General features: G+C 59.4%; 1 protein-coding gene across 6 annotated transcripts in view; it reads left to right on the top strand.

The window, feature by feature from the left end:
- KCNN3 (potassium calcium-activated channel subfamily N member 3) overlaps positions 1-16,418 on the top strand; it is a 135,582-nt gene that overhangs the window by 30,287 nt on the left and 88,877 nt on the right. For all 6 annotated transcript variants that reach the window (XR_004627474.1, XM_011229006.3, XM_002922485.4 and 3 more), the window contains exon 2: positions 6,475-6,570. Coding sequence is in view for 5 of the 6 variants with exons in the window: in XM_011229006.3 (XP_011227308.2) it covers positions 6,475-6,570 (96 nt within the window). In the remaining variant the exon portion in view is untranslated. The remainder of the gene's footprint in view (positions 1-6,474; positions 6,571-16,418) is intronic.

Here is a 16,418-nt window from a genome sequence, read left to right on the forward strand (position 1 = left end):
GCCCGAAGCTGACGGGGGCTCGGGGGTGACATGACGGGGGCCTTGTCGGGGAAGGTGAGACAAGGGATCGGTCCCACTGGGGAGGCTGGGCCTGGAAGGTCCACGTGCTGAGACTCCGGCTCCACTGGGGAGCCCCCTGCCTCCTCCTCGCTCAGGGGCGGTGGGCAAGTGCATGAGCGTCCCTGGGCCCCAGGGTTGCTCAGAGGGTCCGGGGCAGTGACCACAGCGCCTGGCCGTGTCGCTCACAGTCTGCACCTCTAGCTCCCGTGTCTGCAAAGTCAGAAGGGAAGTGTCCACCTGCTTCCCACCTCTCAGAATTCCACCACCTTTGTTCCGAGAGTCGGCTTCCGCTAGTGTTTATTGACCTACCAGGTGCCTGACGACACCCTACACACGGGGCTGTGGTGGTGGATGAAGGGAAACCCCTGTCCTTCTGGGGCGTCCACACTGGCACTCAGGCCAGCACACCTCAGTGGGCAAATCGGGCTCCCGTGGCAGAAGGAGCCGTGTGGACGGCGATGTGGGAGGGTCCGCTCACGAAGGGCGTGGGGCCCAGGCGGGCTGGCGGGCGCTTGGTGCGGAGGCCACCCTGCATCACATCCAGGCGGGGAGCCGAGCTCCAAGCGCGGATGCTGGTATCGCCCAGGGTCTAAGGACGGGGCGAGAAGCTGTCTTCCCACGGGCACAGGTCCCGGCCCTGCTCCTGCCCCCATCAGCCGGCTCACGGTGTCCCTGCCGGCATCTGGGCCAGAGGGAAGGGTGGCCGGCTTAGCCTCAGCTCCGTGCTCCCTGAGAATGTGCCTCGGGCACCCCAGACTCGGTGTGAGAGCCAGCCGGCTCAGCAGCTTCTCTGGGGAGAAGGTGTTGTCTGTGCTCCTCACCTCATATTCAGGACGTAGGGTCAGGGGCACCTCGTCTGGTCCTCGTCATGCCCTGGTCACTGAAAGGGCCACCTGTAGGCCTCTTCTCTCCAACCGGGCTTCTTGCCCATTTCTGACCATCCCGGCCCAGCTTCTCCAGGCCCTGCCCACCTGCCCCTTCCTCTGCCTGGTGGGGTTCAGGTTCAGCGGGCGGGGGTGGAGGAGGTGGGACAACCCTGGCATTTTACGAGTACACGGCACAGGGTCTGGCCGTGGCTGAGCGCTCAGGAGATGTTTACAGGGAGAATGGGGGAGTGGATGAGTGTCTGGCCCGCCGCAGACAGCCAAAGGTGCTTTTCTGAAATGTGGGAGCAGCTTCGTAAATTGCCACAACCTTAAAACGCTGATTTGGGAGGTACGTTGGGCAGCCGTGACTGAGGACCAGCTGGGGCACCAGGTGGGCGGTGGGCCTGGGCCTGGGCCTGGGCTGAGGCAGGAGCCCCGCGGTGATGGGCGGGCGAGTGGGCAGGGGTGGGGGAGCCAGGGAGGGGCAGGGGCGTGGCACAGGTGCAGAGAGCCTTGCCCAGGAAGGGGCTTCCCTCATGGCCCAGGGCTGGGTCCGACGTGCGCAGTGTTTGAGCAAGAGTGTCTAATCGGGACAACCCTTCCGGAGCCAGAGGATTACACTGATGCTGAATGTCAGTCAAGGGTGGAGCCTTGCCGTGAGACTGAAGGGAAAGTTGACCTGATCAGACAGAAAACATTTCTAAAACTGTGATTTCCCAGATCGAACGCACAGCATGCAGGTGTCCATCCAGCAAAAGCAGACTTCAGATGACATCGTCCCTTCCCCCTCGGGGTCCCGGCCAGTGACTGAAACCACGAATGGACCACAGTTGTAGGAGCGCGTGTGCACACATACGTGGGGGGCACGCTCCGACTTGCTTAAGGTCGTATTTGTCCCCGTGGGACGCTGCTTTCCAGTTATTTTCAAATGTCCCAAACAGTCACACACACTCATGATTTCAGCATCTGTGGGAAGATGTATGGTAATCGTTACAATCCTGTCCCGTCCTTGGAAGCCAAGAGGCTGGCACAGAAGCCGGGGACACACTCACCCACACTCCACACAGCCTCGGGGCAGGACAGGCAGAGCGGTTCTGAGAGTCCTCGCTGCAGAAACTGGAGGTTGAGGGGCGTGACCGGAGGGCGGGCAGGGGTGCCCGTGCACGGGCGTGGCACGGGATCCGAGGGCACAGATCGGGAGTGCATCCTGGCTTCTTGAATCCTGCCTCGCCACATTGGGTAGCTTCCCAGCCTCTCTGTTCCATCCTCTAAACGTGGATCAATGAGGCCCTGGCGTGGTAGGCCCCTCCGTAGTGCTATAGGCCATTCCGGCGTCATCGGCGAGAGGTCCAGGTGTGTGAAGGGCTCGCCAGTGGGTGGGGGTCCCTTGCAGGAATGCAGCATGCCTTCCCACCCTGCTAGGAATCCCCTCTGCGGCCTGGGTGGATGGCTGTGGCCAGCCTCCATGAGGACGGCCGAACTGTCTCAGTCGGCGGGGGGCAGAATGGTATAGAGCGAAATCTGGCATATAGCTAAACTCAGGGTTAGTTGTGCGACCTTGGAAAAGTCACTTTGTCTCTCTGACTCTCAGTTTCTTTGTCAGGACAATGGAGGCATGGTGGCCTTGTCTGTAGGGGGAGGATGTGAGAAGCCTCGTCTGGCACCTGGTACATGGTCGGCGCTCAATAAATGTTAAGTAAAAGTGAAAGTCCTGTTAGTAAGTAATTTTCAGAAGCATTTGTCAAGTGCCTGTTGTACTGGCGCTCAGAGGTGGCGTGGAGCAGAGCCGCGTTCCGGGGTCCGCGGGCTCTCCCTGGCTGGCGGTACGGCCGTGCGCAGCGGGTGGTGCCCTCCGACGCTTTATATGGTGCAATGCGATATTGTCAGTCATTTTCACGTTAAAAAAAAAAAAAAGTAAAACATTGAAAAATAACTGGGGAGACCACCTATGCAGCCTTGGTGTCTGGGTTTTTCACCAGATGTCGTGGGCCTTTCCTCTTCACATATCCTCCACGGAAATGGTTTTAAGTGGCTACCTAGTGGCCCATCACCGGCTATTCTCAGAGTTATTTAACCGCTTGCTAGTGTTGGGCATTTAGGTGTAAATGGCTTTTAAAATGCCTCATCGGTGGGGATGTCTTTCCTAAGCATTCCTGTGTGTTAGGGTCACTGCTCTGTTGTTGAGCAGCTCTCACTTGCAGGGGAGAGGGCTGGCCAGGAGTCAGGACCCCCTCCCAGCCTCGCAGCCCTCTGGCCCCTCAGATGGGAGCCTGTGGGGCACAGTGGGTGGCAGGTGCCCCATGTGGGGTCTGGCCGCTAATTTGCTGGCTACCGTCACCCAAAGAACTGTTTCAATTTCAAGCTTCATTGGAGTTGAGGCAGCAAAGACGGTAATTCAACATTTTAACAAATAGAAAACATGTCTAGTCCAGCCAGACTTTGACATGTTTTCCAGCTATAAAAAATTGTTGATGGTTTATTTTTCATTGACACGTAGTAGAAAATGCCAGGAAGTCTGCAAAGAGCTGAGGGTCCCGCGGCTCCAGGACAAAGCTCGTCTCCCCGCGGGGCTGGAGATGACCAGAACCAAGAAGCAGGTGGAAGGCGCCTCTTATGTAAAGGCTTTGAGTTTTAGAACAAAAGGAAGAGGCTCAAAGGAGGGGAGACAGCATCTGGCCCCTTTCCCTCCACCTCTTCCTCTAAAAATGATGGAAATAGACTTGGATTCTGATTTTAGTTCATTTCTGCCAAAAGAAATAAATTAGATGTTGAAATGTGCAGCTGATCCCAGGCCCTTCCTGGGGAGGGGGGGGTGATGCTCCCCAGATGCCCCCAGACCCTTTGGAGGGAGAAGTTAGGGTCGTTTCTGGCTCAGGAGTGGTGGGACCCATCTCTGCTGGTTCCTGTAGGGAGGTTTGTCTTGTCCTGAGACAGTCCGAGTTCAGGGCCTGCTGTGTTCAGCCATCTGCAGGTCAGACCTCTAGGCTAGGCTGGTGTCTCCAGCACCCAGTCGCACTTTCACAGACGGGAAGCTTCCTGCGGGCTGCACCTGGGCTCTGTGCCCACACGTGTGCGGAGTGAGTGGCCGCACGCCGCTCTTTGTGACTCTGTGGACCACGGAGGCTCCGTGAAAGCTGGCTTCGGTGTAGACTGCTGTCTGGGCAGGGTGAATGGAGACCTCCCTGCGGAGGAGGGGCCCGTGCAGAAGCCGGATGGGAAGCTTCTGGCAGGCAGGGCGCTCTGTGAACACCCTACATCTCTGCACGGTGTCGCGCATCTGCCGTGCTCCGCGGGAGAAGGGTCTGAAACTGTCAGGGAGGAAGGCAGGCAGGCAGGCAGGAAGGCAGGAAGGAAGGCAGGCAGGCAGGCAGGGAGGAAGGCAGGAAGGAAGACAGGAAGGCAGGAAGGAAGGCAGGCAGGAAGGAAGGAAGGCGGGCAGGCAGGAAGGCAGGAAGGCAGGCAGGCAGGGAGGAAGGAAGAGAAGAAGGCAGGAAGGCAGGCAGGCAGGAAGGAAGGAAGGCAGGAAAGAAGGAAGGCAGGCAGGCAGGAAGGAAGGCAGGCAGGAAGGCAGGCAGGAAGGCAGGAAGGAAGGAAGGAAGGAAGGCAGGCAGGAAGGCAGGAAGGCAGGCAGGCAGGAAGGAAGGAAGAGAAGAAGGCAGGAAGGCAGGCAGGCAGGAAGGAAGGAAGGCAGGAAGGAAGGAAGGCAGGCAGGAAGGAAGGAACGAAGGCAGGCAGGAAGGAAGGAAGGCAGGCAGGAAGGAAGGCAGGAAGGAAGGCAGGCAGGAAGGAAGGAAGGAAGGCAGGCAGGAAGGCAGGCAGGCAGGAAGGAAGGAAGGGAAGAAGGCAGGAAGGCAGGCAGGAAGGCAGGCAGGCACTAGTGCGTTCGTTGTCCTCGGTCCCGGGCACCAGCCTGTGCCTGGCGCAAAGTGGACCCCACCGGGTACTTGTATCAGATACCCGAATGCTGGATTGACGGACCCCAGGGAGAGGTTCCTTCTGTCTCAGCCTGCGGGGCTGGGGGCGGGGAGCGTGGAGCTGGGTCTCTGCAGGTCCGAGCCCTCCCCTGACTCCAGAGCTTGTCATACTGGACACCACCCAACCCTGCAGACCTGAGCCGCTGTCACTCTGCCTGTGAGAGCGTTCTGGCGGTGCAGCCGCTCTCCTTCCGTTGAGCCCCCAGCCCTGCGGTAGCCTCCCCTTGCCAATGCGTCACCTCCTACCTTGGAGTCACCTTCCATTACTGTCTCGAGCTGTCATTTGGACCAGCTTAAGTGGGTACGGCCTCAGCTTTGGCTGTTTCTCGTTGCTGCGATGGCCTCAGGGCCTGAGGGCAGGGCTCTGGGCTTGAGTCAGAGACCTTGGCTTTGAACTCTGGCACCAGCCGCTCACCTCCTGAGGCTCCGCCTGTAACGTCTGCGATTTGGGAGAGAGGCCGGGGCGGTCGTGAGGATGGAGCAGAGCAAACATGGGGACCCACCTTGCAGACTCTGAGGCGCTCTACGGGGGTCAGGGTGGTTATGGGCCCGGCTCGTGAGCACAGGGCTGCTGCTCGGACGCCGGCCTCTCCGGGGAGTGGGTGCTCGGAGGTGCTGCCTGGCTCATGGGCTCCCTCTGCTCAGGCTGTGTTCCCACCTTCCCTTGGGACCACAGTCGTCCCTACTTCTTGGCTTCCAGGTGCCCAGCAGGGCACCGCGTCCCAGCCTGGATGCCCTGACTGCAGAGGGTGCCGAGGGAATAACGGCGGTAGCCAGCCCTCCCCTGGCCAGGCGCTGGCCCACGGACTTTACATCTACAAGGGCCTTTATTTTCCTGGCAGCCCTCGGAGGCAGGTACTCATGTTACCCCCACTGGACACACGAGACAGAGAGAGGTGGAGCGGGCAGCCTAAGGTCACACAGCCGGGAAGGGGCCCCGTCCAGAGCTCGTGCTTCCTGGCGGTTCTTGCCGCTGCCCTGAGGCTGCTGGAAGATGCTGTGAGCGCTGGGGGTGGCCCCCCTCCTGCCCGTCCTCCGCAGGGGGACCCCTCCCAGCAGCTCCTCTGCCACCCTTGCCTCTCTCCCTGCTCTTGACCTAACCTGGAGGTGAGAACTCCTGCCGGGACATTCTGATTCATGCGGGAGAAAACCCTGCACTGTCAGAGATGGAAGGAGCCTCAGGAATCCTCTGGTTCAGGTTTGTTCAGAGAGGAGAGAGGCCCAGGCTGGCAAGAGGTGGATGCCCTAACCCTAGAAAAGCAGCACAAAAAGGAATTATGTTCATACGACTTACGAGCATGGAGGCAAAATTCTAAATGAGCCATCAGCAAACTGAGCCACGGAGAGCAAATGTGATATGCTCTGCCCAAGCACCTTAGTCCCTGGAATGCAAATAGGCTTTAACTCTAGAAAACAGAGGCTGGGGAGGGGGTTCCTTAGCCCACGTGGCCCCAGGCCCAGCCCAGCCCAGGGCAGGGCCTGGTGGCCATGCTCCTGAGCCCACTCCCGCTTTGCAGAGCGCTGCGACCGGCCCCCTTCCTGGCCGTCCTAATTCTCTCCCATTTCTCCTGCAGGATTCCATGTTTTCGTTGGCCCTGAAATGCCTTATCAGTCTGTCTACCATCATCCTTTTGGGTTTGATCATCGCCTACCACACACGGGAGGTCCAGGTAGGTGCCGGCCCCTCCCCGCCACACTTGGTGTCTGACATTGGGGCTCTTCCCTTCTGGTTTGGACCCTAAGGAGAGAGGGAACTGGGGTTGCCCTGGGCCTTCAGAACAGTTGTGACAGTCTTCATTTGGGGGTCCCAGAAGCGAACATGGCTTCATGATCTGGGGGGCAGTCCTGGTCAGGACCCCACTGCACTGTGAGAGCCCCATAGGAGTTCCCTTGCCTTTTCCGCCTCTTGCTGGACCCTTTCAGAGCTTGAGCCACTGACTCTCCCCATTGAGGCAGACGTGTCAGTGTCCCTTGCACACACGCACGCACACACACGCTTTGCATCAAATACCACCGGCAGTCTGTATTTCTCAGTGGTGTGGCCTTTACCCCACTGGACCCTGAAGGCTGGGAAGGAGTCACTTTCTCGGTAGAATACAAGTCTGACGGGGGTGAGGGGCTGCTGTTTCTTCGTGCTCAGAAGTGACTCGGCCCCCAGAGAAATCTGGCCGGGCCTCTGGGTGCACTTCCGGGCCGCGGACAGGCAGCCCCTCTGGGCTGGAGCGCGGGGTGAGCAGACATGCAGCATCTTCTCAGGACACCGCGTCCCCCATCGCCCCGCCCGCCGGCTGACCCCCTCCCTGCACGCTGGGTAGTTCTGGAGCCTCCAGACGCTTCTCCTCATATGCATGGGAGCCTGGATGTAATCCCGGTCCCTGGGCTGGAGGAGGGCCGCTGGCCGCCCATCTGGGCCCCAGGCGACAGGCCGACAAAGACCAGAGCTCACAGTCAGAAAAACTGGGTTGAGTCTTGGCCGGGACATCTTCCCACACTGTGTCTTTGGCCAGCCCTGCGACCTTTCTCCGTCTGTCTGGAACACCTTTCGCAGAGGACAGGACAAGGAATGCTCTGTGAGCTGGAAACGCTATGCAAATCTCGTCCCCGTTGTTCCGGGGCTTTCTGGGTGGGGTGGCTGCACAGGCAGTGGTGTGCAGGGGTCAGGGACCCTGGGCGGGCCTGCATGGCTCGCAGCCACCGTGGCAGGGCTCCAGGCTATGGATGACCAGAGGACACTGACCTAGAAGCCGCGACTCTCCGGGACTCACAGGTGCTCAGATGGACGTGTTCTCTGAGGGCCGCGTCCACCCACCGCCAAGCAGCTTCCTTCTTGGAGTTGGAACTGCGTGGCGCTGGTGGCCTCTGAGCCAGACCACGGTCCAGTTAGCCCCCCGCGGGAGCCAGCCCAGGCAGGAGGGACCGGGTCCTACCCTGCCCCTAACCAGTTGTGGGCCCAGCGATTCCCTCAACCCCTCTCAACCCCTGTATCCTCATCTGGAGGGAGCCCACTTGCTATGTACCACCCTGACCTGTGCGGAAGGCGTCACCCAGGCCCAAGAGAAAAGGCAGAATCCTGGAGCTCAGCTGTGACCCCAGCTTGAGGGAGGGGAACGAGGAGTGGGTCCCAGCCTCAGCCCTGCGCCCGTGAGCCTGACTGTGGCTTCTTCCTGCTCCAGGCACTGGGACTGCAAGGGCTGGCACCCCATCCTCTGAGTCTTGTGGGGTCCAGGTTCCCAGCTCCGGGCTGTAGCCTTGGCTCTCAGACCTGGCCCAGCCCAGCCTGGCGCAGTGCCACCAGCTTGCTCGGTGCCCTTTGTCCCAACACGGCTCACACCCAGTCTCCACTTCACCCTAATTGTGGGCAGAGAGGACACTGTGCCAGCTGCTTTATTTTGGCCTGGCCCTCACAATTTGGAGAAACAAAGTGAAACCAGTGGCATTGAGTCCTGGCTCAGACACTTCAGCCTGCATGACCTCGGGTCATTGACAGCTTCTCTGGGCCTCAGTTTCCCTATGGAAGTATGGACGTCCTATCACCCACTTTGCTGGACTCTGAGAGGGTTGGTAACAGTGGAATCCAGGGTGGGCATTTGTGAAATGGAAGCCAGTGGTCTTCCTATGACCTCTGCTCCCCCGCTTCCAGCTGGGCACCCTCCTGCAGGAGGCTGGACCTCCTGCCCTGGCCCAGGCTCGCCTGCACTCTCAGCCACCAGAGCTATGTCCTGTGGCCTCGTGGCTGCCCCCATCATGTGGGGACTCATCCGTGGCTCCCTCTGTCCCCTTATCTTTTCAGTAAAGCAATTTCTGCACAGAGCTGGACCTTCTCCTGCCTGAGGGACGCGGGGATGGTATAGGTCCCGGCAGTTGGCGTGGGAGGCCTTGATCCTACGGGGACTCCTCGGACACACCTCGCCCGACCACAGTGCAGTTCCCTGTTCTGTGTCTTTCTCCCCAAACTTAGGGATGGTGATGTCATGAATCTTTGTATTTCCAGGGACCTACGGGATCTGACAAAGAGCAGGGTCTGCTGTGCCTGCTTTGAGTAAAAGGGCGTTGGGTGCAAGATGTCCAGTGTCCAAGCACTTGGGACTCTTCCTTAGCTCTGTGGTCTTGGACCTCAGTGTCCCCATCTGTTAACTGGGGATCCTAAGCCTCCTCGTTCTGTAATGTTCTGGTTTAGGTCTGGGCGCAGCAGCAGCTGGGGGAGGGCAGCTCTGGGAACACCGGCAGGGGTGGGGGGAAGGCCAGCTGCGGGAAGCAGGGTAGGGGCTTGTGTGGAGGACGAGCGCACCACTTCCCTTGGCCGCACCAGTTGCTGTGGACGTGGCTCATTTTTAGCAGGGGCCACATGACCGCGTCCCGCCTCCCCGCCCTAGACATTAGCATCCAGGCCCCTCGGCCCTGGCACAGGGAGACTGGGGTGCCTTCTGGAATCATGTTCCTAGTGTCAGTTTGGGTGGCTTGCGTTTTCGAGGCAGAGTTCTGAAACTGGGTAGCTCTTAACGCACCCTGGCTTCCTGTTGTGTAACCTCGGGCTTGGAAGGCTCCCAGAGGTGACCGGGTGCCCGCCCTGTGCAGGAACCCCCTGTACGTCTGTGGGCTCTGTCTGTGACAGGGAGCCGCTTCCTCTTGAGGGGGCTCTCCTCTGATGGGCAGCGTGGGTTTTTGGAAAGTCTGCCCTCCACTGTGAGGATGCAGGCCTCCCCGGAATGTCCACTCAGCCCTGCAGGGAGAAGCAGGTGCCCACGTCGCCCACAAGGCAGCTCTGTTGTTTGAAGGTGGCTGCCCCATTTCTCCTTAGGTTTTTCTGCTTGGCTTTCTGGAGCACAGAGATTTTAAAGGCTCAGACATCTCAGGCCAGTGTGACCTGGAAAGAAATGAAAACACAAAAACAATGCATTTCATTTATTTACCAAAACTTTGAGAACAGCGCTTTCCCCGGGAGAGTCCGCTGACCGCGGTCTGGCCTCACCCCCACCCCCGCGGGCAGCGCCCGCCTCCCGTCCACAGGCCGCAGTCCCACGTGCCAGAGGCTGCTGGCGCAGACACACTGAACTCCTTGTCCCCCACTCTCGCGCTGGCCACACACGTGGTGGGGGCCACTCTGTGCTGAGCCTGGCGTGGGAGCCCAGTGCTCTGCCCTGGAAATCCCGAAATCACCTTTCTTCCCCCGAGGGGTTGCCACGCTTGAGTGAAGGCACAGCTCTGACCAATGTCTCTGGTACCATCCCAGAAGGCAGAGTAGCAGGGGGCAGGGAACGTGGACTTGCGGGTAGCGGGTGTGGGTTCAAATCATGCTCTTTGTCACATTGCAGTGTCTCTGTGGCCTTTAGCAAGTTACTTAATCCCTCTTAGCCAATTTCCTTTCTGCAAAATGGGGCTGATAATAGCACCCGCCACGAAGGGTTATTGTGCGTTAGAGAGTTTATGCAAAACACCTTAGCTTAACCAAGGACGTGTTTGCTTGGCAGACAGGGGGGACAGGACATCTCAGAATAAACCAAGGCCCTGAGACGGGAAACTGCAGCGTGCACCTTGCTGTCTCCGGGACGAGGTCCTGGGCAAGAGGACATAGATGGATCCATGGAGTTCGGGCAGTGCCGGCGGGAGCCTGTGTGCCCCAGGGAAGGATTTCAAGCTTGGTGACGCCCTGAACCAGGGCGAGACAAGAGCCAGGCCAGCAGGGGCTGTGCATCAGGGACGTTGAGCTCGTGGAATTGCCCAGACCTGGTCTTCTCTCAGGATGGAGGTGCTGTCTGCAGAGAGGGGAGGCATCTCCCTGCTGCTGGGGTCGCTCGCGGGGCTGGGGGTGCCCGTCAGACTGAAGCCACAGAAGGGGGTTGAGGTGGGAGTGGTAGCCTGGTCAGTGAGAGACTGGCCGGGTCTGAGGTCTGCCAGGGTGGGGCCGGGAGGAACGTGGGCATCTTCAGGCCAGGGCTGCAGGGGCCCGGCGGGGCGGGGGTTGAGAGGAGACAGGGCAGACCCCTGGAGGAGAAGGAACAGTCAGGGAGGCCAGGGGAGAGCCAGGAGGCAGAAGTGTTGGTTATGGCCCAGGGAGGTCGAGGATCTAGGGACACTGGCTGTTTGCACTGGGCGGTGGCAGGGTCCATGTGCCCCTCATCCCCTGGGAATGGCAGTCACAGGGCCATGGTGGGAGGTGAGACAGTGCGTGCAGGCCAGTCTTCTATCTGACATGTTTGGCTGTGAACGCAGGAAGCCAGAGTGGCAGCTGGAGAGGACACAGTGCTAAGGGAGGGGTGTTTGATCCATTTTTATAGAGACTGCACGTGTCCATCAGCTGCCAGGAAAGGGCCAGTTGAGAGCGGAGGAAATAATGGGCCAGGTTCTGGTCCGGGAGCCTGCGGGAGCCTGCAGGAGGGGGCGGGGGCTCGCGCGCCCAGGGAGGAGCCTGTAGGAGGCGGGGCTTGCTCGCCCGGGGAGGAGCCTGCANGGTGCAGGGCACAGGGCATGGGCAGAAAATTCACCCCGTCCAGCCCAGCGTGTGTATGGGAACTTCGGAGGTGGTTAATCTCTGTCTGTGGTTACTGGTCATATTCAGAGTCAAAGGGGTGAGGTAGCCACTCTTGTTTGGGGGGTGCCAATCTCCTTAAGACCTGATGCTGGCTTCCAGAGACTTCTAGCCTACTTCTGACCTGACAGGAATGCAATGACAGTAACGAGATATGGGCCTCCAACCGCATGGGTTGAAACACAGGGTCCTATGAAACGGGACACTTGTGATTTAGTAAGTGTGTATAAGTGGGCGTTTTTGTTAAATGCCAGTAAGTTCTCAGCTGACAGGGAAATGACTTGAAATTATAGGACATAAATTATATTCAAGAGACCGCTCACGTTATGGAGGGGCTCACCTCCCATGGCATGATGAGTCCACAGGGCCGAGCGCCCTCCTGGGTGTGTGTAACAGGCCATTGCAGGGACACGGCCACCTGGGGTGCAGGAGGCATTCCTGGCCCGGATGCTTCGAGGCCCCGCTGCTGAAGGAGTTGGTGGTGTCGCCCATTGGGGAACAGGAGGACAGTTCAGGCTACGTCTGGCTCTGGGCCCTCACCCTCCCTCTCCCTGTGGAAGAAGGTCCCTCTGAACTCACCCCCCCCGACCCCCCGAGGACCACCTGGTCAGGCGCTGGGAATCCAGAAATAATTCAGGCCGTTCCCTGCCTTTGGAGCTGCTCACCCTAGACCTTGACGCACTGGGACCAGGCTAAGCAGTGCCGTGACATGAGGTGTGTGTGATGCTGTGTGGCCACAGAGGGCAAGGCAGGTGTCACAGGGAGATGAGGGTGTGGCTGAGTCCTGTGTTCATCGGGAGCAGAGACCTTGTATGTTTGGATGAAACTGGCCTGGCGCATTTCAGGACAGTGGAGAAAGAAGAAAAGGAAGGGGTGTCTGTCCCCCAAGGGAGGTGATGGCTGCCTGACCCCAGTGGGGCGGGATCTCTGTCCCCGAAGGCCTCTGGGAAACATTTCCTAGGGGTGGGTGTCTCTGGCTGGCTGACGGATTTTACTTGCCTTCACTGGCTCCAACATGGGCCAGTGGCCCAGGCACTCCCTTTGGACTGAACAGATTGGGGACCCCTGAGACCGCAAGACCTCCAGGAGTGTCCCCGGCCACCCCATGCCGCGGGCTAGGAGCTGGCTTGGAGCTGGCTCTGACCCCTGCATTGAGTGTCTGGTGTCAAATCGTCACCCCCATTTCTTGCCCGCTCCCTGCTCTGAGTCCCTGTGGAGGGGACGACGTGACTCACTGTTGAGTCCCAGAGCTGGAGCGCCTGCTAGAGCAGGTGTCCGGTGAGAACAAAGAAAGGAATGAGGACAAGCGTGGGGGCAGGCAGGCGGATGCATTCTCCCCTCTCAGTAGGAGAGCAAAGAGCCTCTGTGTGGCCGACTGACCCCGCGGCCACAGCCCTGTTCTGGCCTCTGCGGCTGCGTGGTGCGGGTCTGCGAGCTGGCCGCCCCTGCGGGGCCTCCTTCCCTACCACCCTCACTGGTCCCTGCCTCTCCCCTGTGCCGCCGGCCATCGATTGCCATGGTTACCACACTAGCCCTGGCAGTCTCTGTGTGACATTTTGGGTTTATTTGCTAAATATTTGAACACTTGGGTTTAACCCTTTCTGCCTCAAAGAGGGCTTCCCTTCCCTGCTGCCCTCCTGGAGCCTGTGGGGCCTGCGTGTGGTGTTTCAGATGCCCACACTGTCGTTTGGTCACTTGGAAATGTCACCCTGTCTCATGTGCCTCGACAGGGCGCGAGCAGCGTCTGTTAGCAGGTATGAAACTGCAGCCCCGGGTGTGTTGAGACTTGCCCCGCCTGCATGGCCAGTGTGGCCAGTACCAGCCTGCAGAGTCAGCCCGCCGAGCTCTGGTGACTTCCAGGCAGAGGCCTCTCACCAGGTCCTCCAGAAGCTTCCTCAGCTCCAAGAGTCCGACATGGTGCGGGTGTCCTCTGCCCGTGAACCCTCGCGGGGCCCGATCTCTGTGTGAGCCTGGACGAGAGCAGGAGGGAGTGCCCCTGTCAGCCTCGGTGCTGTCCTCTGCGGAGCGAGCGGGCTAGACCAGATGACCTCTCGGGCCTCCGTTGGCATCCAGGATTCCATGTCCATAGGGCGCCCAGTAGTGGGGAGAGAAAGACCGAGGGAGGGAGCCGTGATGGGCCTGGTAACAAGGAGGCCTTCTGTGGAGCTGTCCAAGCAGCCTTGCCCTTCTGCCCGCCTGGCCTCTGCCCAGAAAGGGAGCGGACTCTCGCCTCAGAATAGCCTTCAACCTGAAGTAAGAAAAATCGCAGACAGTTCTTTGGCTCCAGCATCTTAGAGTTTAAAGGTGACTCTTGTTACGTCTCTTACAAGTATGAACTGGTCGGACATCTAAAAGCTTTTAGAATAATTGAAGTCAGTGACCGACTTCCCTTCCCAGTGCCAACTCCCAGTCTCCTTCCATGAGGACGGATGCCCATTTGCCACAGGCCCCAGGGGCGAGCGCCGGGCAGTACAGAATATCCCATGACCCTGTGGGGCCTGTGTGTGCTGCCCGTGACTTTCCCAGTATTAACCCGTCCCATGTAGTATCATTGTTGCCACTGTCTTCAAATGATGCTCTTCCCCGACTCGGCAGTCCTCTGTCAGGCCTGCGCAGCAGAGCCCCTGTGCTCTGCCTGGGTCCCGAGGCCACTGAAGCCCCCTGCCTGGGGCTGTGTGTTTTGAGAGCCCCAAGAGCTCCCAGCCTTCTCCCAGCCACCTCCGTGGCTGTCCCTGCTGTGCCAGTCACGGCGTGGGACATCATGGGGTTGACTGATTCTGAACAGCCGGCTCTCTGAAGATTAGGGGAGTTCCCAGTCCTCTGGATGATTGTCATTGGGTTGGACCACCAGGAAAATTCTGAGCAGAAGTCCCAGTGTCCCAAACGGTAGGACTCTCGAAAAAAGGTGGTAAAATCACCACTGGTCAGATTCTCCAAAACCCCATCGTTGGAGAAGACATGAACTGTGCTTGGTTATCTTTGAACTGAAGAATTCAGGCCAGCTGAGTCATGCAGAGCCCCGCTCCCTCTGAACACCGCGGATACGAACCAGTGGGGCTGTGGGAGGGCACTGGCCTGTGGTCTCTGGACGCTGGGCCACGTTGTGAGTCTGTTGCCTTAATGTGTTTTTATTTTTTATTTTTATCTTTATTTTTTTAAAGATTTTTTATTTATTTATAGACAGCCAGCGAGAGAGGGAACAGAGCAGGGGGAGTTCGGAGAGGAAGAAGCAGGCTCCCAGCGGAGGAGCCTGATGTGGGGACTCGATCCTGGAACGCCGGGATCATGCCCTGAGCCGAAGGCAGACGCCTAACGACTGCGCCACCCAGGCACCCCTTAATGTGTTTTTAAAAACATGTGGTAAAGCATACGTAACGCACCATTTACCCTCTGAACGGCTTCTAAGCCTACGGCTCCGTGGCAGTGAGTCCCCGCACGCGGCTGCGCAGCTGTCCCCACCGTCCACCCCCAGAGCTGACTTTGTCGTTTTGTATGTAACCTTATGCCACTTGATGGCCCATGGGCGTGGGCGCTCCTCCAAGGCCCCTGGCTCCTGCCAGCACGTCCTGCTCAGACCCAGATGCTTCCTTCCCTGTCCCAGCACCCTCATGGCCCGGGCCCGCGCTCCGATCCCAAGTTCAGGTTTGGAATGCGGTTTGGAAAGCCGCAAATGCCAGCGATGGCCCCTCCACTTGCTGGTCTCCTGCGTGCTGGGGTTGTGCCTTTGTGACCTCAGGGAGGCCTCGTCACAGTCCTGGGAGGTGGGTTCTGTCGTTGTCCCTGTTTTACAGGGAAGGCAGCCGAGGCCTCAAGGCCAGTGAGGCGCCCAGTGTCACGTGGCAGGTCGCCGTCCCCAGCCCTGATAGGCTTCAGCGTCTCGGGAGAGAGCTCCATCAGCAGACTGTGTCTCCCATCCCTGCTCCCACAGGGCCCAGAGGCAGCCCGGAAGTTGGGCTGAGCCAGGTGGGCTCCCCTCCAAAAGGGGCAACAGTTACCATGACTGCCCAGGGTGGGACCTCGGCCGGACCAGCCCGTGCTGCAGCAGCACCTGTCCCTCTGTCCCAGCCACCCCTCTAGGAGGAACCCCAGCCTCTGCTCTGCTCCATGGGGGCCCCTCTGCCTAGTAGAAGCCCTTTCTTTATCCTGCTTTCCCTGTTGTCCTCTCCTTGGGTCCCAGGTCTGCCTCAGGATGAGGCCTGTACCCTTAGGGTGGTAATGCCAGCCATCTGAGCTGGGACACAGCCTCCTGTCCCATCCCGTCCCTGTCAGGCTGGAGTTTTCCTGGCTGCCTGGCCGGGCCCCTCCTGGGTCTTCTTCTTTCCTGCCCCTGCCTTCCGAGGGGCCAGCTCCTGATCCTTGTGCCCACTTGCTGCTTCCCTGGACCCACAGTGTCCCTGCCTGTCCCCGGGCCCCAGAGCTAAGGCCTGCCTGGGGTGCACCTGGCCTTTCTTGAGACCCTGAGCCTTGGCCTGTCAGTGGCCTGGGGCGGGGGGCAGGCTTCTGCAGCTTCCTCTTTTCCCCCATACTTCCTCGTCCTTCTGGCTGTCCCATGGTAAGGGGCCAGCAGCCTCCCCCTCCAGGCCTCCTTGGTTGGACTTCCCAGGGTCTTCCCCTCCCCAGATGAAACATCCCCAACTTCCCTGGTGTGGTGAGGGGCCCTGTCTGCCTGGCCCCTGCTGCTCCACACTCGGCCCACTTGGTCTGCACCTGCCAAGGCCTGTGAGCTGGTCAGTACAGAGCGCCATGCACCTGCTTTCTTATTCTGTTCCTGCAGCCAAAGACAGTTGGCGCCGTTGACCGGCATCCAGCTGGTTAGTGAACATTGAATCTCATGTTTACGAAAACCTTCTGTCTGTCACAGAGCTGCTAAGACAGTGGTTCCATACCCCTGACCCTAGTCCCCTATCCTCGCTTGCATAGTTGGCTTTTTGGGGGAAAAGCCTCGTCTTTGGTTTGCCCTTTAGGCAACCCCCCCTTTGCTCAGCTCGTCCC

This window comes from Ailuropoda melanoleuca, chromosome 8, assembly GCF_002007445.2.
Source record: "Ailuropoda melanoleuca isolate Jingjing chromosome 8, ASM200744v2, whole genome shotgun sequence".
NCBI lineage: Eukaryota > Metazoa > Chordata > Mammalia > Carnivora > Ursidae > Ailuropoda > Ailuropoda melanoleuca.